Here is a 23,312-nt window from a genome sequence, read left to right as displayed (position 1 = left end):
AAGGGCAAGTATAAACAGTGTTTTCCCAATGAATTATCAACGTACATCTGGTTGACCATTTTCATCAACACATTTTATTCATAAGATGAACATTTTCAGTTGCAAAGCCTAATACAACCAATTAGAATAATTATTATAATAATAAAAGTACGCCCAAAAACTGTTTCTACAAAGATTGACTGATTCACAGGTACCATCCAATAACACAAAAGGAATTCAGATCTAAAACACATGATACAAAGTATAAATAAACACCAGCTGAGCAGCCAAGCCGGTCTTAACACAACCAAGAATACCTGAGGATCATGTAACACACTATTCTAGGGCACAATGACATCCAGTGATTAACATTCCACTTGTTCTCTACAGAAATATGACAGGAGCACGTCTCAGTGAACTCTCTGAGCTCCGTCCTGTCAGGACAGAAAACAGTGTCATGTTGAATCAGTGGGGAAAAGCTCAGGCCAGTGTGATGGGTCAAGGAAGATGCTAGAGACGCCGCTGTAGAACCAAAGTCTCGGCAGGTAGCCCTCCACTTCCCAGGCGTTGGATGCTCGGTTGTAAACCTCCACTTCCACCCCATAGTCCCCCTCCATACCTTTCCAATGACCTCCAGTGACAAACAACTTCCCGTCTAATGTTACCAGGCCACCATTCTCATGGAGCATGTGGAGAAGCTGGACCTGATGAGAGAGAAACATCATCAAATATTTAAATGTAAAATATAATAAGCATCAAAACTGATCCTTTTTTCCCCAAGCGACTGCATGTTTTGATTGTTGTCACTGATCCCTACGCTCACCTTCTGCCACATGTTTGCCTCTGGATCATAACAGTAGACTTTCTTAGTGTTGTCAGCAACCAGATATATAATTCCATCCACACAAACAGAACAGGGAGAGGACAAGTACTTTGGGATGAAGGGCGAGCATATGCTGATCCAGTTATCTGTATTAAAAAAAAAAAGAAAAAAGTACTGTATATATATATATAAATATATAAATACAATATATATATATATATTTATATGTTAAAACTAAATGTTTGGTAAAAACTTCAAGTTCAATTTATTTGATGTCATATAGTGAATAAATCATCTAAAAGTAGAATACATGTTTAATTAAAATATTTTGTATTGCAAAATTGTTCCACTCTTCTTGTCTCACTGAGCTATTGAGTTTTAATGACTGCACATTGTCTCAAGGCCTATGTTCTACACAAAACAAACCTCATATTGTGTAAATATTACTAAATACATAAATATTACTATAGTATTATTGTAAAACAATGCATATTTTAGCGATACTATGCATATTGATACAAAAAGCAAAAGTTAATGAGTAAAATTTAATGTGTGTTTAATATGTAGCAACTGTCCCTGATCCGTGTTGCAACGGTCCTCAGGTTTGGAGTCAGTTGCAATGTCTTGAATGGAAGAATTCATTTAAACAGACATTGTGATTGATATGTAACCATCTTTATTGGTATGGCTAATTAGCAGACACATGTAAGTTTAATACTGTATGTAAAAGTTTGTTGAATGTAGTCCAAAGTAAAAAAGTGTTGCAATTTTCCCCAGTCTCCCCTACAGGCACAATCCTGTTACATGTAAACCTACCTATAACTGGATTGTAGCACTGCATGGTCAAAGCATTGTACTTCATAGCACATGAGCCAATCACATAAAGCTTCCCATGACACGCTGTAGCTGTGAAGTTGGTGACATATTTTAAAGCGGGACATGTCAAGGCCCAGGTGTCGTTGTACGGGTCGTAATGCTCAACCTCAACTTGGGCTGATGTTGTACCTTAAGAGGGGAATAAAAGCAGAATGAGTGGTAAATGAGTCATGATTTGATAATTGTAAAACAAATCCATTAAGGAAGTGAAAGTGCAAAAACACATGTAAAATGTTGCTGTGATTTCAGAACCTGGTCGTATTTGCGGCTATTCACCCACATAGAAGAAATAAATTCTTACAAATTATCACAGCAGAGGTGAGCCATTAAGAGCAGATGGGTTTATCAAAGTTTTCCAGAGCACTGCAGGTTTAAGGCACCACATGCTGCACTGTATTTATTTTCTTACCTCCGATGACGTAAATCTCCCCATTGAGCGTTGCCGACGTGTGGTTAGTCCGAGGCCGAAGCATGGGTGCCACAGTAACCCACCTCCCTTCTCTTGTGATGTACTTCCAGGTCTCTGTGGTCGACCAGGTGTTGGTATTCAAACCTCGCGAACCCCCTGTCAGAAAGACAAGGGCACATTTTCAAAAGTCTGACAGTGTTTTTCATTCTGCATAAAAGAAAACAATAGTGAGTTCTGTTCAGAATCATTTTTTATAACTCTTTTGTTGTCTGCCAGAGAAATGTGAATGCTTTAAAAGATTGCTCGCACCTGACCCACCTGTGACGTACACATCATTGTTCAAGGAGACCATGGAGTAACCCCACTTGTTAGGGTTGGGGAAATTAGGGAGCGCATGCCACTGTCCTGCAGAGAACAAGTTAAATGGAGTTAATGTTAGAGCATCATGCAAAGAGTGAGACAAACTACATTACACAGTTTTCACAAATATAGATTACAGATGACAAATGTGTAGCTGAGAAATGAGGCAAAGATACATTAATGTCCTCAAGGGCCATTTCAGTGAAGGCAAATCACAGCTAGGTTATTGCTCGCTTGCCTGAAATAGCAACTACAGCAGCAACAATTTCTCTTGCACAACCTTCAATAACGTGGAGATGTTGTGTCTTAACATAAACCAAGAAATCTAAGAATGAGATGCAACAATTTTTTCTTGAATGTCCCATGTAATAAACACGAACAAAGATGCCTTTTTCCAACATCATAAAAAGTTCATTTGAACTGAGAGGGTAATCCAGTTTTGTCACATCCAAACCACATTCCTGCAGAGCCGTTTTTCTGTCAGCACTAAATTTAATGACTTACAACACATCTGCCAAACTGTATTGAGGAATCAGACTGGCGCTTCCCAACAATTTTCTGTTGTAAAACGGATTGTGAACTTAAACAAACTTGAAATTGTGATAGGGAAGAATATTTTTACTAGTCTTTGTGTTGTAGAAGGCACAGTTCCTGGGCAGCAGTCTTTGCAGTCTTGGGTCTCTGTCTTCATCTTCATCTGAGTCATCTTCATCATCTGAGTCATCTAGAGAACGACCTCCCATTACAAACAGCACCTCTTGCAGATTTGGTTGTGGACTCTGAGAGTTGACTCTGTCCAAATATTCTGGTGCCAAATCCATTTTCTAAAAAAAAAAAAAAAAGAAAAAAAAAAGCCATGATTGTTTTTGGAAATCTATTCGCGCTGAGCAAACAAAGATAAGATTGAAAAGAAGGAGAAACTCACTAACCTCTCTGTGAATTTTTTCCACAGCTTCCCTGCAGCTGGGAGAGGCCTGAACCAGAGTGTCCTTCAGCAGGGTGTCAGCCAGGTAGTCCAGGCTGAGCAGAGAGAGACGGGACAAGGCAAGGAGCTCTGGGAGGTGGCAGAGCCGAGACTCCGTGTGGTGGTTGACCCATTTCAGGATGGCACCAACACGGGTGCATTCTGCCCGGATCTGTAGTCCTTCATCAGACAGGCAGGAAACCAGTCTGTCTTTTCCCACTAGCAGAAACTCCTCACTTTGTTGCACAGCCTCAAAGTTCTCCAAGAGGAAAGCCAGCGCTTTGGCCACCACCTCAGGGCAACCATGGATCTCCCCAAACTCCAGGATTCCCAGGCAGTTTGTTGCATCGATCTGATGCTGCAGGTATCGGCTGCAAACGGTTCTGACTGTCTGGAACTGCAGCTGGCTGGAGGTGCAGATCAACCCCTCCACGTTGCTCTGGTTGATGGTTAGTTTCCCCGTGTAGGCAAAGTCCAGGAGGGAGCTGAGGATGTCAGGATCGACATCTTGAAGCTCCACGCGGGCGGCTATGCTCTCCACAAAGTCGCCTGAGAACATGCAGCGGAAGTACTTGCTACACAGGGCCAGCACGCCACGGTGACAAGGGAAGTCCCGACCGCCTGCGCTCAGTGTTACATCAACCAGTTTGGGGTAAGAGCAAAGGGAACGCAAGCCCTCCAGGATGCTCTGGGGATGGGAGGCCAGGCAGAAGTCCAGGTCATCCACATTGCGCACCATGGTTCAGAATGTAGAGGAAATCTTCTTTGAGGAGAGACACGCAAAAATAAGGTTCAGATTATCCACAGAAAGAGAAAAACAAATACATATGCAGAGATAAGTACTGTATAAAAAACCATTTAAAACAGTGTTTATTGAGAGAACATCAATAATTTTCTCCTAAAATGGTCTTGATAACAGCATATTTTATTTAAAAGACAGTTTTGATTGACCTGCATCGTAGAGAGATGTTGCATAATCTTTGTTGTGTAGTAATGTTATGTACAGTATTGCTTCCACAAAAATGTTTCATAATACATTAATCATATTTGGAGTTGTACTTACGTAATTACTAGTAAAACCGATTTTTAATCAACATAATAAAATGTATTTCTTTTACTATGGAACCAATTCAAACCCCTAAGACACACAGTGAATCACTGAGACACATTGAACTTTTCTTTTCCCTTATCAAACAACAAAAACATAAAAAGTGTCATGTAAAAGAAGCTCTTTGCCTTCTACGTGTGGCTGCACTGTGTTATTAAAAGGACTACAAAGTACTTTTGGCTTATGATACTGTAAGTACGATGTGCTGTAACAGCATGACTCGAATCTCTTCCAAAGCCAACAATAAATTACATTTCCTGTCATCAAATACTGTGAAATTAAGTAAAGAACCACCACCAACAACAAAAAAAACTCACCACAGAAGAAGAGAATGGAAATAATGGCTCATCCTTCCAGTAAAGAAGCTGTTTGTAGCTGAGCAGCTGGTTAGATCAACATGGAGCGGGCAGCATGGTGGAAGGCTTTTGCCAAGTCACTGGGACGGACTGCCTGTCTTTCACTTAGTTATTTTTAGGACTGACTGACGCTGTGCCTGAAGTCAGATTCCAAACAACATGCATGGGACCCGCAGCTGCTGTTACAGGCACATAGTTAGCATTTTCTCAACGTCCCAAGCCAGTAATGGAGGTCAATGACAAGGCTGCAATGATTTTTGAATGTTGCAACTAATTATTACAACTACTTTATACAACTCTGAGAATATGTGGTACTGTTAAGTAGCTGTTTATAAAAAATGTATTTAAGGTGCCTTAAAAAGGTTAGGAATTATAATAGTCTACAGAATATGGCAATAATGAAATATTCAAAGTATCAGTGTAATGATTTATTTTGTAGTATTGTAAAATTGGTGTGCTTCCTGTCTGAGCCATGGATCCTTTTTTCAGAATATTAACATAAAATGCTAAAAAAAAAAAAAGAAAAGAAAGAAAGACAAAGAAAAGAAAAGAAAAAAAGAAAAAGAATTCCATTAACCTCAAAACACACTTGTTTACTTGAAGCACTCTCTTTTGTAATAGGGCTGGGTATGGTTTCAAATGTTTTGATGCCATTTTCACTTTGATACAAGACTTTCAAAACTACCAAAACATTCAAATAACATCTAATAGTAGTATTATACACAGTTTCTTTACAAACATTTTAAAAATGTAACAGTCTAAACTTACGAAATTCATTTTTTTTGAATGTTATGTTGTGTATGTTAAATATAACACAATAAAAAAATAACAAAACAATGGTTTAAATTAGGCAATATCTGAATAAGTAAACAAGGCTACAGATCTGGCTGAGCAATCAGTGCCAGCCTGTAGTTTTTGACAAATACTACAGACAATTCAGTTCACCATTCAGAAAGTATTTAGTTTTGATACCCAGCCCTAATGTCATCTACCTACAAAGCATACAAAATATCAAAAAACAAAACAAAACAAAACAAAAAAAACAAGCAACTACTCAAAATCAAAAATCTCTGCCTCTTTCTCTTTCCAAAAGGCAAAACTTCGGTCGATGTATTTACAAATCTCGTCATTGCTAAAACTGGAAATATCAGTTCCTTTGTAGTGATTCCCCTCGTCAGGCGTGGGTGTCTGGACAATGACTTTAGGGACCTGTTTAAACTCTGGGAGGCTATGTTTCACCACTTCTGCAGTGCTTTCAGTCTGGCTCACAGTATTTCCAAAGAACTTTACTTTGATGTCCTCAAAGCCGTCCTTCCACTCACGGTTTCCAGCCTCAATGTCCTGTATGACGGCCTTATGAAAGTCCCTGACCATCTCCCAGGGAAAGCTGCCGACATGGTCGAACACCTCAAAACACAGCAGGTGCCTCATTTTGCGTTCGTCCACAGGCAGCTCCAGCTCCAGGATGTGGAAGTAGCCCAGCATGAACAGATCCAGGGTCAGGCTGTCGTATTCCACGGGCACTCCATCCAGACGGGGCAGGAACTGCTCCGGGGAGTAGAGGGCTTTCTGCCTGTGGAGCCTGTGGATTACAACACTGTATGGTTATTCAACGTGCATTTACACTATGGCTGCCACTACACAGTATTTTCTTTATCGATATTCAAGTTAATTGATTCATTTTTCAATCAAAGCTCAAAGCATATTATCCACAGCACCAAGATATTGAATTAAGAAGACAAAATATTTCAGAGATTAGATTTTAGTGTGTCAGCAGGGTGTTACTGGGATTGCAATGTTGCTTAAGGACTTTGTCCAGGATGAAATATCTTAACACCAACAGGATGGACCATGATGACACTCACTGATGCATTGAAGTCAAAGCAATCTTAATCGTTAAGTTCAATACTATAATGTTATTCTTATGCAGTAACTGTTTAAACCTTGTTAACATGTGTATGGTCTTGTTTCTTTTTTTCCCCGAAACTTTAGAAATGAATGAGAGCCAATGCCTGTCTCGTCTTAAAGCTAGAGGGGTCCAGCCCACCTTCTCATAAACACAATGATGAGTCAAATAGCTGTTACCAGTAATGAATCTAATGGCAGAATGGTAAATGGGGTTGGGGGTAGCAAGTGTGGAGGCAGAGGCATTCCTATAAATGACACCATAATCTAAAACAGATGTTATATTGTGAAAGACATATGATGAGTGGAATAATCAGTCAACACCATGTCCATCTTTCCACCTCAAACCGCACTGAACCAGTGACAATCTCATAAACACAGAATTAGACAGTCAGGGATTCATACATCACAAACCTAATGAACCAATCCTATCAAGTTGTGGGGATGCTGGGTGGGGCTAAATTAACTCAAAACCTTTGAGGGAGACTTTGCATTAGTGCAACTACTAAAATTGTGTCAGTCACAAGCTAACAAACATAAACAAATAAAAGATGCTAACTAGGATAATTGTTCTGATTCTGATTGAGATATGTGCCTGAGTCTTTCTGATGTTTCCTCCTCTTACCATCCTGATGCTCTCTGGTCGTTCACCACCCAACTGGCACACGCAGCTGTGGTGGGCAGGGCACTAAGCCTGATCCAGAGCTTCTCAATGAAGGGTTAGGGGGGTGAGGGTTTGCTGACTGTTTGTCAGCTAGATCTATTACATACTGAATTTAGTTTCCAACTTTTTCAAGCATATAGTATATGGTTAATCAGTTTATTGTAAAATTGCTACATCAACCAAAAGAGGCAAACAGCTTCATAGAGCAATATGAAGAAGCAGAGTTCAGTCACATTTTCTGTGAATTTGTCACAATGAGTGTTTCCTTTAATCACACTGTACACACTGATCCATTTAAATATAAAAATAGGCAAGTGGAGCTGTGGAGAAACAGAGGCAGGGCCTTGCTGAATGAGCCCAGAGGGAAAACTGACTACTGACTGACCAGGTCTAACAACACAGTCTCGGACCACGCCATGTATAATTTGGGGAAGCAGGAGAGCCTATGAATGAAAACTTTTACCAGGATTTATTCTCATCATTAGATTTCACACATTAGATGTGCTTTGAGTTGTTTGTTCTTTTTGTTTTACTCCATTGTGAAACCCATGAACCACAGAATATCATGCAGCCTGGAGAGATTTTGTAACAAGAGAAGACAAGTCATGTGGCTGGTATTTACTTGGGTGATTGCAAAAGTCTCATCGTTTCAATTACATGGCATTATAAATGTCAGTCCTGTCCTTTGGATATTAGTGTTGCATTACGTAACTTTAATTACTTAAAGGGATAGTTCAACATTTTGGAAAATTGGCCCATTGCCATATTCCCTATAGTTTTAGGAGTAGATTTGTTACCTTTAATTGTCGGAGCAAGCTATTTTTAGAATGGCGGAGCAGAGCTGCAAGCTGCTCAGAGCTACGCTACGAGGCTAATGGGATTTCTTGGTTTCCCTCATCAAACTCATAAAATACACAATCCAACAACTCCAAAACACTCTCGTGGACAATTTGTGACCTGCACATTCACCACGCTATGCGATACAGTAATAACAGAATGTTATGAGACAGAGTTGTTTTCAAGGTAAATTCATGCAAAACCGCTGATGCGCGTTCTCTGCATTTACCTCGAAAACGACTCTGTCTCGTAACATTCCGTTATTATCTCATTGCGTGGTGAATGTGCAGGTCACAACTTGTCCAGAAAGAGTGTTTTGGAGTTGTTGGATTGTGTATTTGATGAATTTGATGAGGGAAACCAAGAAATCCCATTAGCCTCGTAGCATAGCTCTGAGAAGCTCACGGCTCTGCTCCGCTGTTCTAAAAATAGCTCACACTGACAATTAAAGCAGAAGTAAGTGGTCCGGTCGTTTTCGCTAATGCTGCGTTCCAGGCAGGCTTTTGAAATCGTAAATTACAGCTTCAAGTCACAACTTACGACTTTGTAGCGTTTCAGGCAACCCACTCGTGTTTTTCCGACCTGTTTTACCGGTGAAAGTCACTATAACGGCCACTCGTAACTTCCGACCGGTGAACTCGTACCAGATCGAACTGGTACCACTTCACGGTCGGAAAAATACGAGTTTCCTTGAACGCACCATAACAGTCCTCGTCCCTACGTCACCACATTCACGGCGTTCCTTGGCTGCACACACAGCCCTGCATGCCGTTCTCTCTCCTCATTGGATAAAAACTGTACGATACGATAAATGTTTTCTCTTCGGCTCAGAGCAGAGCAGAGTGACTGAGAGACCCGTGTTTCAGTCCAAACACTCTATGTAAGTGATTGCTGTCGGAAGATATAACTATTTAAGAATTATATTAACACAAATATATCACTTACTTCTGCTTTAAAGATAACAAACCTAGTCCTAAAACTATAGGGATTATGGCAATGGGCCAATTTGCCAAAAATGTTGAACTAAACCTTTAAACAAAATAATTTACCTAAGTTTAATGAACCTTGACAAATAGAATTGGATTTTACTAGTGCAGTTTTATTAGGTTTAGGATTAGGCCAGAACAAGGATGATGGTAAATTATAAAAAGTCATCCAACCCTACCTTCGTATCTGTCTGGACGAGACACTGGAGATCATGTTCCTCCAGTTACCCAGCATCTTATTGACGGCACTCCTCTGCTTGAAGAAATGCCCCAGAGAACTGTTCAACATCTTCGCCTGGGTGCTCTCCACGCTGCATCTACGATCTGACCCAGATTTGTCACCCGTCCCTTGACTGCCACCACTCATCTTCCTCTCTGCTGCATCCTTGCTCTTCAGTGTCACAGTGTAGGCAGATTTTTTCCAGTGGCCTAAGAAGAGCACAACTATACGCTCTTTTCTCAGGCTGGTGGTCTCCAGAACATCTGCAACGTTTTCATCATAGTCAATGCCGGAGTCACTGTTCTGGTCTGTTTCTTGGGCCGGATTCAGGACTTTAGGCTGTGTGTCTGACTCCTCGGCCTCGAGCTGTGTGGAAGAACTTAACAGGACGGGTTCCTCCTCTGGCTCATCTGACAAAGGTGAGTCCTGTGTCTCAAAGTTTGACTTCAGAGTCCTCACAGACACCCCAAACTGATGGATTTCGTCCTCTATCCTCTCCCTGCGTCCTCTGGTGGAGTTCTGCCTGTTTGGGGTCTGAGAGAAGACTGTGATCAGTTCAGTGTTGGGCATCTTGCAGTAAGGCTGGTCTGTCAGGTTGCTCATGAGCAGAGACATGCTCTTCACGATGCCCGAGATGCGTCCACACCACACGGGTAGAGGAACTTGGCTTGAGAAGTTTCTGAACTGCGTGTTGACGGTGATGTTGACTATGGGCGCCGGCAGGATGTGCCTGAGCTCCTCGGCCAGACGAGCCAGCTCCAGCTCGTAGCCCTCACAGTTCCTCTGCATGGAGACGTTGGCAATCTGCTGCTCCAGATAGATGAGGTCATCCTCAGTCAGCAGCTCACCAGAGGGCCCCAGGATGGCATTATGGGCTTGGGAGTACCTCCAGCTGACTTTGGCATATCTGTTCCCATTTTCCTGTAAGAGAAGGGAGATAAAAATGCAGAGTGTCATATTTTTTAAACATTTCAAATGGCTTAGGCGTTCGAAGGGAAAGAGTTATGATACAGTGACCCAAACCTCATACAAACCTCAGAAATATGACTTTACTGGCAACGTGTTATGTGTTCGGTGATTTGTTATATGCAATTAAAAGTAAATGATGGTGAAAGTGTTTTTAGTGACACAGATTTAGAATTGCATCACATACAAACCAGAACAGTTTTTACACTACACATTGTGGTCTGCTTAGACTCAATAAAGACACGATTTCATGATTTCAACTAAGCTGTACAAAACCTTCAAGGTCTGCAAAGACACATTTAAAAAAAACTCAGCAGTTTCCTATATATTCAAATAGCTTGTTTTATGTAACCAACAGTGAGTCAGATGATTAACTGATTATCAAAATGGTAGTGATAAGTCAGTCTATAGAGTATGAAAGTGAACACAACTCTCTGAGCTTCTGAGGCTGATTTTTCTTTCTTTTTCTTTCTTTTTTTTTTACCAAAACACCATCAGCCAAAATATGTTTTTGGTGAAAAATGAGTCATGTAGTTGCAGAATGATGCCTAATTTTCTTTTGAACCATGAATACGTGTAACACACTCATAATCTAACCATCTGTACAAAAACATTACCTTCCTTCTCTGATCCTCCTCGTCCAGCAGCCTGGCCTGCAGCTGTCTCACCATGACTTGCCTTTTCCACTCTGCAATAGGACGGCCTCTCTCATCATGGGTGGGCACCAGGTAGTCGATGTCTGACAGGTTGGCCTCCTCAGTGGGCAGAACTACCATCTTGCTCTGCAGAGGACAGTGTTCAAGCTTAAAAATAAAGAAAAAGAAAGAAAAAGGACAGATGTACAGTAGAGTAGTGGAGCTTATTGTTTGCTTACTGCTTGTCCAGTGAAGGCTCCTGATATTCCTGATTGGCTCAAAGATGGAATGGACTTCATGTCCCCAAGCAGTTTTCTTTCAGCCAGCAGGTTTGCATCAGGCAACATCGTCTTATCAGCACAGATCGTTACCTCACTCCCAGCTGCCTTGCGCTGATTGAAACCTTTAATAACTGAAATACAAATCATCTTTTCAATGCACTTTAATAACACAGATTTTTTTCCATTGTCTGGACTAACTCACAGTGACCACTAAATTATCTAAACAGAGTCAGATCAATAGAAATGTTGCTCTCACCAGATGCTGCTTTTTGAACCTGCTCTAATCTGTTGACAGCGGTTTTCTCTGACTCAGCAGGTGTGGATGATGGAGGGTATCTGGCCTGCGGGGGCTCCTCACTCTCAGGTTGCTGGTTAGGAAAACAAAAAGACACACACATGCACATTTGGTGTGGATTATAGTATGAAATCATTTAATCATTTAATTTCAGTGTGTTTAAGACTGCTAGTTTTATTTCTAAAGCCTGGAAAAGCAGACAGGAAATTTTGATTAATTTATTTTTGATGATTTCTCTTAAACCTTGGCATTGTTTTCCTTTTCTTTTTTTTCAGATAATGGTTTTGAACCTCTGTTTGTTTTCTTATTTCTTTGATGTGCTGATAATGTGCTCTGGACCCAGTTTGTTTTCTTGGTGTCTTATAAACCCATACAGAAGTATGCATGACACAATAAAAAAAGTAATTCATTCATTCATTCATTAAAATAAGAAGAAGTATCACAGTAAAGAAAAAGACCTCAGCTCTGGATTTACCTTTAAACTATCCATGGGTGTGTTAGTGCTGTGACTGTCTGCACATGTGTCAGTCAGGCAGCCGTAGTAATCCTCCCTGCTGCGCTGCAACAACACAGTTGGCTTCACCCTCTCTCCTGCCTCCACTGGAGAGATGACCTCGCTGGGCTTCTCTGTCTGCAAATATCACAGAGTCACCATTAATACTAATTAACAAACATGATTTATACTATTTGGAAAAGGTATTTTCAATACACAAAAATGGGCTCAAATACATGAGGTCCTTTTTGTGTACAAGTCACAAGTGTAAATGTGGAGCGGCAGAAAGAAGTGTGTAAGAATCACGGTGCTTGTTGTGCCATAGCTCAGGAGCTTTCAGACCCTTCATCTTTACTTTCTAGAGAATTTGTCCACAAACACATCTTGATTTTACCACTAATCACACACATGCAGCATACACACTAATTTCTACTTCAATCCATCTTACTTTCTTAAAAAAGTAACGATTTGCACTCAAAGCAGGGGAGCTCACATTTCCATTCCATTTCCATCAAGAAGAGAAAAACTATATGAAACACTGGAGTCATACTGTACAAAGTTTGCTGAAATTGGAATTATAAATTCGATCCAAACTTGATAAATTTGGTCTTTTTGAGTTCTTAGAGAATGAATGTTCCCAGAATTAATCCGTGCCAATCTTCCTATATGTGGCATTAGGTTTAGCCAATTCTAATAGTAATAGATGTTTTACTTGGCCTGCAGCAGCTTTCAAGCATGAAATGTGGCCCAAGTACAAATTATGTACGAGGTATTTGAGTGTGGAAAACTCTATTGTACTGTAAGTTTTGTGAATGCCACTCCAGTATACAGTAGGTTTAGTTTGAGGTAGTTTGACTGAATATATGAAAGTGATTTATATTCACCTCTGCTGTGTTGCCTTGCATTGCAGTTTTCATCCGACACATGACACAAGTGAGCAATTTTATCCATTGTCACTTCTTTTTAACATTGAACAGAAAAAAACTGAACCAAGGACACTTATTAGTGGCCACAGCAGCAGGGCCTGTGTTGTTTTCACCTTGTTAGCCTGTGTGCCTGTCATCATGGGAAATTGTAGTCCACCTACTGTGGCAGCACCTACCAGAGGTGATGATGAGGACTTTGGGAAGTGTTTATATGTCTGTGTGGACAGATTCTGTCACCATGATAATGTCAAGATACAATCAGACAATATAGTTAAGACTCTTAAGTGAATGAGTCAGAATGTCAGGCGTCCCTGCTGATGTGACCCCATCATAAGATGGTCTCTAGTTTCCTTTAATTTGTTGCTAAAGACAATATAACTCAACAGTATTTCTGGTAGATGTAAAAGAGAAAACAGTTATATGTATTCACTTCTGCCCTAACATTCAGTAAGCACATACAGTATATGGTAGAAATCGGTCAGGCTTTTAGTGTAAGTTATAGGTACATTAGTTTAGGCATATAAGTAAGAGAGAGGTTTTATCAGGTTTTTATAGGCTTTTCACAGCTAAAATGATGCTTATAAAATGTAACTTTATTTCTGATGGAGAAGAAATTAACAAATGAGATAAACAAAATGGAAACTAACAGATCAAACATATCAGAGCCTGAGGACATGCAATACGAGAGACAAAGGAACAAAACAAGCACATGCGATAGTAAGCAACCTTGAATAATTGGCAGTTTTTCACACCACTCTAGGGAGGATGTAGGATGTATGGAAACATTTAGATCCCCTTTAATGAACCTGCGTTGTCTTAATGCACTCCATGCAGAAAGCATATCAAATTCGGCTCTCCAAGGACATTATTAGTTACCAAAACATCAAAGGCAGCCCTAATATGCTGCTGCTGCATGCTGTTGTGCTTTGTGTCCATGAGGTGGTCCTTGCCATTTCCTCTTACACTTTGATGTCGAACAGCACGAAATATGCTGTGACACTGCTCAGGCGGAGGAATAAACTTCCCAGAAGTTGTGCAATCCATAAATAGATAAACAAAGTGGATGGGAAAAGGGGAGAGGGAGCCCGATTCCTTTGTGACCCTTCTTCTAACAGTTCAATGTCCTAAAAGCTAACAGTGAACCAGCCCTTGTGTGTGTGTGTGTTTAATTAGACCCAGTGGCCAAAGAGCATTTGGTTTTCATCACCACCCCATCACAATTGCCACGCAGATATAGATAGCCTAACCCTGTTTTTGGCCTGGATTCTCTCTGCCTGTATCAAAGAGCACGAAGACCCTGATCACTACAGATTAGGAGCCAAGAGTTAAGAAACAGCTACTCAGCGCTGTCTCATTGTCCGACATGCAGCACCAGTAATCTGTGGTCCCCGTGGGTCGAGGCATGAGAGAGTTTCAGTATGTCAGAACACCGTGTGTATTTAAGAAACATGTCTTGTAATTCTGTGCTCTGGAATCAATCACTAAACCAACCTGCTTCCACGTGAAATATTCACATTCTTGGTGATAAATTGCAACGTGGAATGTATACATTGGGTGTACATTATACACAGAACACTACAGTGTAAATACATGTCCACTCACATGTTAAAATGCTCTCAGGTTTCCCGCGTGGAGGTAAATACTTGTGCGGCTAATAACTGACGGACACAATCCCTTAGCCAACATTTACGGTACAGCATTTTTTTTTTGCATCTACTGCTGCTACTGCTTCATGCTCAAACACTGTCATAACTGGCGGAGCAGGGAGTGTATCTGGAAACACTTCAAGATTCAAAACAGGAGAAAAATCATATCCAATTTGCAATAATCAAAAATAATTACAAACTATAGTAAGGTCATGTCCCTGGAGTATTAGTCATGCCTGACCGTAAGAGGCCACAACTGATCAGAAAAGAGCTTAAACAATGCCAGAATTGTCTACCAGCAAGGGACTCTTGAATACCTATGACAACACTTTCATTTCACAAAATAATTACTCAACCCTTCCAGTAACTCACTTATAAACAATGCACAAAGAAACATAAGGTAATAAAACACAAAAAGAGGATAAAAAGAGTGGAAATGATCAATAAACCAACTAAAACTCACCAACCTTGACCTTGACTAAATTCTCCCGGTGTCACACTGGTGCGACAGTGAAACTCCAGAGGCAGCGAGTCGTGCAGGTGCAGCCAGGCATCCGGAGCAGAGCAGACGCTCCGTGCTGACTGAGGATGTGACGCTATCTTAAGATCACCGACCACTCGCTTGACACCATCATCAGCATCTCTCCGCCAGTGGCCAAGGGCCGCCAGGCAATAAACAATAAACTCTGATCGGAGAATGCTGTTAATAATTAAGAGAAAGGATAGGGTGGCCCGTAATGTCACTAATGCATGGACAAACCAATGGCCATGCCGTTGCACGAAGGAAGGTATCAACGGAAGAGCTGTCAAAGCAGCTGGAAAACAGACATTTTATCCAGACAGTCATGTTCAGCTGATTTTTCCACTTGGAACAACTGAGTGGGGGAAGCTTCTTCTTCTTCTAACAGTCATGGATGAGCAGCGCAGGATGGGGGGGCAAAACGTGACACCTTCAGCCTACACGGATGGCTTTAACTGTTAATATGGAAAAGCTGACAACAACAAACAGAGTGAACAACAACAAAGCTGACAACCAAACATGGTGACTATGATTTTATCACTGAAGTCAACCATTAAGGAAAAGGCTCTCAATCCACAGCCCTCCTGTGCAAAAATACATTTCACACTTTAAGTTAACATGAGCAGCCCGTGTTCCAACAAATCAGTTTCATACTATATACATGATCTGGGAACTGATCTCCTCAGGGCCAATATGAAAAGGAGGAATGACTACGGCGAGGCAATATAATTGTTTTACATATTAAAACACAATCACAGAGGTGTTTTTAAAGGGATAGTTCAACATTTTGGAGTTTGATGAGAGACATCAAGAAATCCCATGAGCCTCCGTAGTGTAGCTCTGAGCAGCTCGTGGCTCTGCTCCGCCGTTCTAAAAGTAGCGACAAATAAAGGTATAGAACCTACTGCTATGACTATAGGGATTATGGCAATGGGCCAATTTGCCAAAATGTTGAACTATCCCCTTAAACTATAGACTGATAAGTGTGTGAATATCTGATATAGATTTTATAGTACAGCTTTGAACTTTCAATCTGCAACTGGGATGCAGCCAGACAATCCAACCAATGTAAAAAGCTGGAGGAGCATGTGTTTTGTTTCTCATTGTTAAAAAAAACAATGCAGAAATGAGTCAGTCCTAAAAAACATAGAGATGTATTGGACTGACAGAGCTGCTTCTAAAAATACTGTTCACAAACAGCACTATCTTTGGCCTGATCACCGTGAATGGAGAACAAATGCGTGTGAAGTAAACCTCACACCACACACTGTTTATTTGATTGCAGCTGTTCCTGAGATGCGAGATGAGGAAGAGAGGTTGACAGCGCTGAACAAGTCTGACCTTGTTGTGAGCGATCCAAACATGCAGCGGGGGCCAAATACGCAGCTCTCCCCGGTCAATGTCTCAATCCTTTTAGGTCGCTGCTCGGAAATGAGATTATCTGACTGACACTTTAGAACCGATGGAACCCGCGATCTTCACTTTACAAACGTGAAACACCTCCAGAAATGTAATTAAAGCACGTCTACCGGCGCAGCTCATCTCTGGCACAGTAGTTTTCAAAAGCATTACATATAGTAGTCTGCTCTCCAAATATATCAAATCAATCAACTGCTGTCCCGGGCTCTCTATCAGATGACCCCCCCTTTGTTTAGTTTGTCTGTCCAACTCATACACTGCCAAGAAACATAATACACCGGTCTGTCTGCCACCAACATTACACAGTATCCAGAGGTGACAATCATAGCACTTCCAAGTCCCTGGAAAAAAACATGACACACAATCAAACGTGTGCGTGGAGCCAATGACATCCTGCTCTCCAAGTCCACAGGGGGATAGGGTTGCCAGTTCCAGGCATCAGAATGGTGAAAACACTGAAACTTAAGCCCGTGGATCTCATAACGGGCTCAGCCCCTGGGCCCTCCACCTGAGCCGCTGGAGAGGGGTAACTGATAGGCCCTTAGCTGGCGGCGGCTCCGGCCTGTGTTTGATGCCACAGCGGCCCCTGCGCTAATTAGCTCTCCATTGTTGATGGGAGGATTATTTCTGAAGGGGGGGGGGGGGGGCTCGGCAGCCACGCCTCGCTGGCTCCTTGTCATCATCCTCTTCATGTTATGAGTGCTGCTCTTCTTCACTGACTTATTCATTGGCTTCTTGCTGACCAGCAGCTTTCGTTACTCCGAGTCCGTCTGCGCCAGCGGAGCGATAGTGGAGTGTGATGGAGAGAGAGAGAGAGGGGGCTGCTGGTGGACAGCTGCAAGGCTTTAAGGTTCAACAAGTGTGCTCAGAGTGGTCCCCATAGGCCCTTTCAGCTAACAGTATTCACTGTTTACTATTTCAAATTGACTCCACAAGCTCAAATGTAAATATCAGTATCAATTGTAATCCTCTAAACCTACTTAAAATGGAACTTTTTTTTGGGAGGAAAAACAAATAAATCAGGATATAAGGTATCAGAGCGGGCTGTATAACATGACTGCCCAGTCTTCACTGCTCTGATCCCTGACTTGAACAGGCAACACCGGCACAAACAAGGTGTTAACACTAAAATATTCATCAATCACATTAAGCTGTGTCGTGCTTTCCACACAAAAGAGCTAATCTCAGAGAGTCCTTTGTGGCTAACTGAGAAGGAAGAATCTCCTCCGGCACTCACGGCATCGCAGCTTGTAATGCCTTTATTCCACACAAAAGCCTCCACTCTGTCAGAGCTCTTACTCTGAGAGCGAAGCAATCAGGCTGAGTGGAAGAGAACAGGACAGGGTTGACCTGAATGAAATACATGTCGCAAATTAAGAAAATGATTCACCGAGGTTCCAAGATCTTCCAGATGTTTGCTGTTGACCGTTCTCCCCAAACGACACGCAGCTTTGATTTTCATGCCAAGATAAACAGCTTGGCAAAGCTGACACACACACACACACACACACACACACACACACACACACACACACACACAAAGAAAGAAAATAAGAAAACATGCAAAACAAAATAGACTGCAGGATGAACTGTAGGTGAGGGAGAGGGCTTACGGTTTTCTCCATGGCACGGAGATATCTGGCACATTCATAGTGTCCATTGTACTCTGCCAAGTCTGCTGCTGTGAACCCATCAATGTCTTGATCTGAGGGGTTTGCATGATTGGCCAACAGGATTTTACAGCACTGAAAGAAGGACAATGACAGGATGAGTAGAGGAAATAAAACGACACACACTCTGTTTTGACAGGACAACTGTGGTGACAGAGAAGAGCCGCGACCAACCTCCAGCTCTCCATTCTCTGCAGCATCATGAAGTGGGGTCGCTCCCCAGTAATCCTTAATGACCTTTGAACCCATGTGAAGCAGCCTCTCCAAGATGCAATAGTGCCCCCTGCTGGCTGCAAAGTGCAGAGCAGTGGCTCCATCTCTGTCCTGGCAGGACAGGCTGACCTCAGTGCAGCTCACCTGTTCGATAAGAGTCGATAGAAAAATCAAAACCCAGGAAAACAACCTGTCACGTTACGAAATGCAGGACCCAAAGGCAGACTCAAATTGCAAAGTTTATTAAGGAAAAATGTAATAATCAAAGTACAACAGAAACAAAGTAGCAACAAAAGAGTCAACGAGCCTACTGTAAGTCTCAGACAGGGGAAAAAACAAGGAATCCAAAGTACAACTGAAAACCCACAAAGTACTAACGAAAAGACTCGAAATATCCAAAACTCACACAAAGACACAAAAGGATGCTGGATGGGCAGACATGGAACAACGGACATGGAGGCAACGCAGGGGATAAACACAGACGATCCGACAAGGACAAAGGGAGACACTGAGGCTAAATACACAAGGGAAGACACAGGTGGTGCAGTCAGGACAGGTGAAAGACATCGGGTGATCAAACGGGCGGCAGAACACAGGAAGACAAGACAGGAACTTCAAAATAAAACAGTTAACAACTCAACCACACAAAGAAACAGACACTAAGACAAGACACAGGGACACAGACCATGACACAACCAGTTCAGGAACGGTTTCATAGCGATGGTGTGACATGAATGAATGAATGTGGACGTCTCTACTGACCAGCCACACCACCACAGCCTGGTGGCCCATGTGAGCAGCTGCATGCAGGCAGCTCATGCCGTCGTGAGCCCTCAGGTGGACATCAGCACCACAGTCCTTGACAAGGTACTCCACAACATGCAGGTGCCCCTCCTGGCAGGCCAGGTACAGCGGGGTGGCACCCATACCGGTCTGGTGGTTCAAACACCTGTATGCCAACATACAACAACAACACAGGTGGACGGGGTTAGGGGTTTGGATTATTCATGTGCTCAAAAATAAGTGTGATAATTATATGTCCTCATAAACCTATTGTATGCTCAGTGGGATGATTCAGTTCTTCACACACAATGTTGATCACATCAATAATTCATACTTAAAAAATAAGGCAGGAAATAGCTGAAATAATAATTAAAAAATGTAAGAAAATAAGAGCATGTGACTTTGTCCCTACAACCCGTTTCCTCTCTTTTATGTTATAATAAAAGCAACAAGAAAAACCCTGAGAAATTGCAACTCTGGCACCGCTGCTGAAGCCAAGATGCCAATAGACACCATAATTATTGTTATTATTATGATTACTATTATCTGGACACCTCAGTTCCACCTTAACCTGTGTGTATTTGTATAGACTATTTAAATAAATTGTAAATTCAATGAGTAAGAAATATATAACGCATAATAATTTATTATAGGATTTATTTGTGGGTTGAACTGCTGTGGTAATGTAATGTGATGTATGATGTATTCTTTGTACCTCATAATGTAGTTTAGACTAGACCATTTGCTGTTTGTGTATATGATGAGGTGTTACAGTGATCTGTAACAGCGATGAATGTGAGTCTGTTAATTGCATTGGGGACCCCAGGAAGAATAGCTAATGTCATGACATCAGCTAATGGGGATCCTATAAATAAACAAATGAACACATTTGTCTGTTTTTATCTTCTACGTCTGAAGAATCTTACAAGGGACTTCTTACTATCATCTGAATCAGCAGGGTTGCGTTTACATTGACGCACAGACTGCACTCTGACAACAACAAGGCTGATATGTGATCGACAGCGTCTACACATGTTTTATTCAGAGGTTACTGATGGTCACAGGTGATGCTGTGACCCCGTCATGTGTCATGCAGATTACTGTCATACGCTCCTGTAACAAGAAGATGAAGCAGGAAGTCCGACATGTTTTTATCTAGTCCTGACTTAGTGTCTCAGGTTTAGGAGATGGAAAAGAGATGGGATTCATCTAGGGAGTGGTGTTTGTGTGTCTGTGTGTGTACGCACATCAGGGCCTAAATATAGCTTCATTATTTACAATGACTCTTACTACTCTACTGTCGCTCATAGCAACACAGGTATGATGGTTAATACACATCTCTAGGAGCTCATATGTTCATGGACATGGTTCAAGTGAAACGATACGGTGTGTGGTCTAACTGAGTTTGTCTAACAGTGTGTTTCTTGTGATCACAGTTCACTGAGGGCAAAGGCTGTGTCCCTAATTCTAATGGTTACCAAAGGTTTCCCGTTCCCCATTCCACCCATTTCCCCAGGTCAGGTCGTTAAATAATTCATTTCAGTCTATTGCTCAGTTGTTAGTTTAAGTTTAAGTTGTGTGTAAAGAGCCTCGGTTACTGTGGTAATCTCTGACTTCTTTTGTGTGTGTGATGAGGTAGATGGTGAAATAGTGAATAGGTGTGCATGATTAGGGGACAAGTGGAAAAAGTGCGAAGTAGCTCAACTAATTTATCAAAAGAAAACAATAACATATTCACATATGTGTACCACTTCTACTCCAAGTGGCAGTAATACAGATGTAAACTACTGAAGTCATTACAATTCATCCTGAGGGGACAATGAATGTGCGTGTATTTAATTTCACAAGTGTGTATCTACTAGGGTTTGAGTGATGTCAAGAACTAAAAAGTGAACCTCATAGTGACATCAGAGGAAAAGTTGGTGTTCACCATCTGTACACACTGGATGCGAATACCAAGTTCTGAGTTGATCCATGTTGAGACATTTGACAGGACAGGTGACAACTTTGTCTTTGTGATATGATCACATGATTTGGTTTATCCTCAGGGGACTCAAAATTTGTCTTGTAATCCATTGGATAATTGTTTAAGTATGTCAGTCTGTGAACCACCAGAAACTTTGCAGTGGCGCTAAAGAAGATGTTAGAATCAGCAGGGATGCATCCTCTGAGGAACACAACTATCAGCATTAAATCTTTCATGGCAATTCATCTGACAGTTGTCAAGAGATTTCAGTCGGGGGAGCAGTGAACTCACCCTGGCGCCTGCTGAATGAGAAGCTTCAAACAGGCCAGGTCTCCTTGCGCTGCAGCGTAGTGAGCTGGAACCGCTCCACAGTTTGTCTCCACCTCCGCTGCTCCTCCGACAGAGAGCAGCCACTTGATGACCTCCACTCGACCGAACCGAGCGGCGAGGTGAAGCGCTGTGGCACCGGCTGCATCCCTGTCCTGGAAAGGTTCACAGAGATGACAGTTCACAAGATCACAAAGAATAAAGTGGAAGGTATAGTAACACTGAACAGAATTTGCTTCAAAAAGCTACTGAAAGTGTTCTCATGAGGACCACCAACCAAGATCTATATTAAAAATAAGATGACATGAAACATTATATGTTTTCTTTAATTTTAGGCATGACCCTGTAAATTGAATCATAATGTTGTTGTCCAGTTTTGAGAACCAAGAGATGTGGAGAGGCTTGACTCTACTTAACTAACAGCGATAGTTTAGTGGGAGCTCCTCTCAAGCATCTGGACATAATTACACTTCCTACATAATGTTAATGGATACTCAGTAAGTCAAAACCAAATGACGTAATCAGCTGGTAATACATCTGAAAAGGTAAGTTACAGTACCTTTTACAACTGCAGTGACGTAACTGCTCTCTGGCGTCTCACAGACAACCATCTAAAGCCATCACCTGAATTTCGACTGACACACAAACTGAGTCAGTAGAAATTAGCAGGAGAGCTGGACGTGTGGCATCTCTCCAAGGCATTTGAGCTATCAGGGTAGGTTTTCGCTCTCCCTGTGTACAGATTGCTCTCGGCTTGGATAGGCTTACCTCAGTGTTGCAGCCTCCTTCCTCCACCAGCCACTGCAGCTCCCGGATGTGGCCAGTTGCAGCTGCATCATGTGCTGGCGTGGCTCTGTTCAAGGCCCGGGGATCCGCAGCTAGACCCAGCTCGCTCACCAGGTAACGCAGGCACTCCAGACGGCCACACCTGGCCGAGTGGTGCACTGGGCCGGCGCCTTGAGCGTCAGTGATGGCCGGTGCCAGGTGACCAGAGGATGCCAGCTGCCTCAGGGTCGAAAGATCCCCGACTCGAGCCGCCTGGATGGCCCGATGGAGCACCATCCCTGGCTGCTACAGTATGAGTGGTCTATGGCACACAGGATCAGCTCAGAGGGGGCTGTTTACTGTAGAGATCCCAGCAGGTTGCCCACATGTTTTCAAGCAGGCATGCAAACTCTCATACAATAACAAAAAACTCATTGCACTCATTGCCTGCTACGCCCGAGCCAGGAAAGTGACACCCCAGCAGCAGCCAGCTGGCCGGCATGGCCGTTTGGGAGAGTGAGGAGGGGGGGGTTAGACTAGAGCCAGCGAGATAGAAAGGTAATGAAAGACGGGTGGAGACGCAGCACTCGTGGCCCCCCTGCTCTCCTTTGTGTGGCATTGACCATATGCTGGCACACGCACCCATGCTCCACTGGAGATGGGGGAGCTCAGGCAGCACGGAAACTTAAGTAATGGGAGAAGTCGGAGCCAAGGCATGCTGGATTACAATGAGAGATTTTTTTTTTTACAAGTATTTAAAAAATTCATCCCAGTGGGGAGGAGTCAACGGCTGATTCATTTACAAGATTATCATCTTCATAGCGTATTTCATGGTTGATTAGAGAAGTGAATTTTTTAGAAAGTGTATGTTAATATTTAATTTCAATAACTCTCATACATGTCGACCTGAATCCAATTAG

At 42.2% G+C, this 23,312-nt stretch overlaps 2 protein-coding genes across 7 annotated transcripts; both read right to left on the bottom strand.

Annotated features, from left to right (window-relative positions):
- Positions 1-51: 51 nt before the first annotated feature.
- On the bottom strand, positions 52-4,984 carry klhl30 (kelch-like family member 30). 6 transcript variants are annotated; one of them, XM_085773617.1, is made up of 8 exons: positions 4,837-4,984; positions 3,377-4,174; positions 3,070-3,271; positions 2,397-2,492; positions 2,088-2,243; positions 1,619-1,807; positions 803-948; positions 52-683 (listed from the first exon to the last, which is right to left on the bottom strand). In XM_085773617.1, exons 2-8 carry the CDS (start codon positions 4,148-4,150, stop codon positions 435-437), a joined length of 1,812 nt encoding a protein of 603 aa, XP_085629743.1. In that variant the 5' UTR covers positions 4,151-4,174; positions 4,837-4,984; the 3' UTR covers positions 52-434. The 6 variants fall into 6 exon arrangements, with proteins under 6 accessions (XP_085629743.1, XP_085629747.1, XP_085629749.1 ...); XM_085773621.1 differs by having other exon boundaries at positions 2,406-2,492; XM_085773623.1 differs by having other exon boundaries at positions 2,406-2,492; positions 3,377-4,171; positions 4,837-4,978.
- A 374-nt stretch (positions 4,985-5,358) lies between these two features.
- Positions 5,359-22,726, bottom strand: espnla (espin like a). Its single transcript, XM_085773616.1, has 11 exons — positions 22,396-22,726; positions 21,592-21,782; positions 19,314-19,500; positions 18,513-18,695; positions 18,282-18,413; positions 12,140-12,295; positions 11,626-11,737; positions 11,328-11,500; positions 11,071-11,235; positions 9,447-10,408; positions 5,359-6,457 (listed from the first exon to the last, which is right to left on the bottom strand). The coding sequence occupies exons 1-11, from the start codon at positions 22,687-22,689 to the stop codon at positions 5,926-5,928; spliced, it is 3,087 nt and encodes a 1,028-aa protein (XP_085629742.1). The 5' UTR covers positions 22,690-22,726; the 3' UTR covers positions 5,359-5,925.
- Between the last annotated feature and the right edge of the window lie 586 nt (positions 22,727-23,312).

This window comes from Trachurus japonicus, chromosome 4 (assembly GCF_045865225.1).
Source record: "Trachurus japonicus isolate A0001 chromosome 4, Traja_1.0".
NCBI lineage: Eukaryota > Metazoa > Chordata > Actinopteri > Carangiformes > Carangidae > Trachurus > Trachurus japonicus.
The sequence above is the reverse complement of the archived record's forward strand: the minus strand, read 5'-3'. Positions and strand labels throughout refer to the sequence as shown.

Coding starts and splice junctions, on each gene's coding strand:
- espnla (XM_085773616.1), bottom strand. CDS start 22,689: ATGGTGCTCCATCGGGCCATCCAGGCGGCTCGAGTCGGGGATCTTTCG. Junction 12,296..18,281: donor TCCGTGCCATGGAGAAAACC/GTAAGCCCTCTC, acceptor TGATATTTGCAG/ACAGAGAAGCCCAGCGAGGT. Junction 11,738..12,139: donor CACCCATGGATAGTTTAAAG/GTAAATCCAGAG, acceptor TTTCCTAACCAG/CAACCTGAGAGTGAGGAGCC.
- klhl30 (XM_085773617.1), bottom strand. CDS start 4,150: ATGGTGCGCAATGTGGATGACCTGGACTTCTGCCTGGCCTCCCATCCC. Junction 2,244..2,396: donor GTACGTCACAGGTGGGTCAG/GTGCGAGCAATC, acceptor TCTTTCTGACAG/GGGGTTCGCGAGGTTTGAAT. Junction 684..802: donor AGGCAAACATGTGGCAGAAG/GTGAGCGTAGGG, acceptor CTCTCTCATCAG/GTCCAGCTTCTCCACATGCT.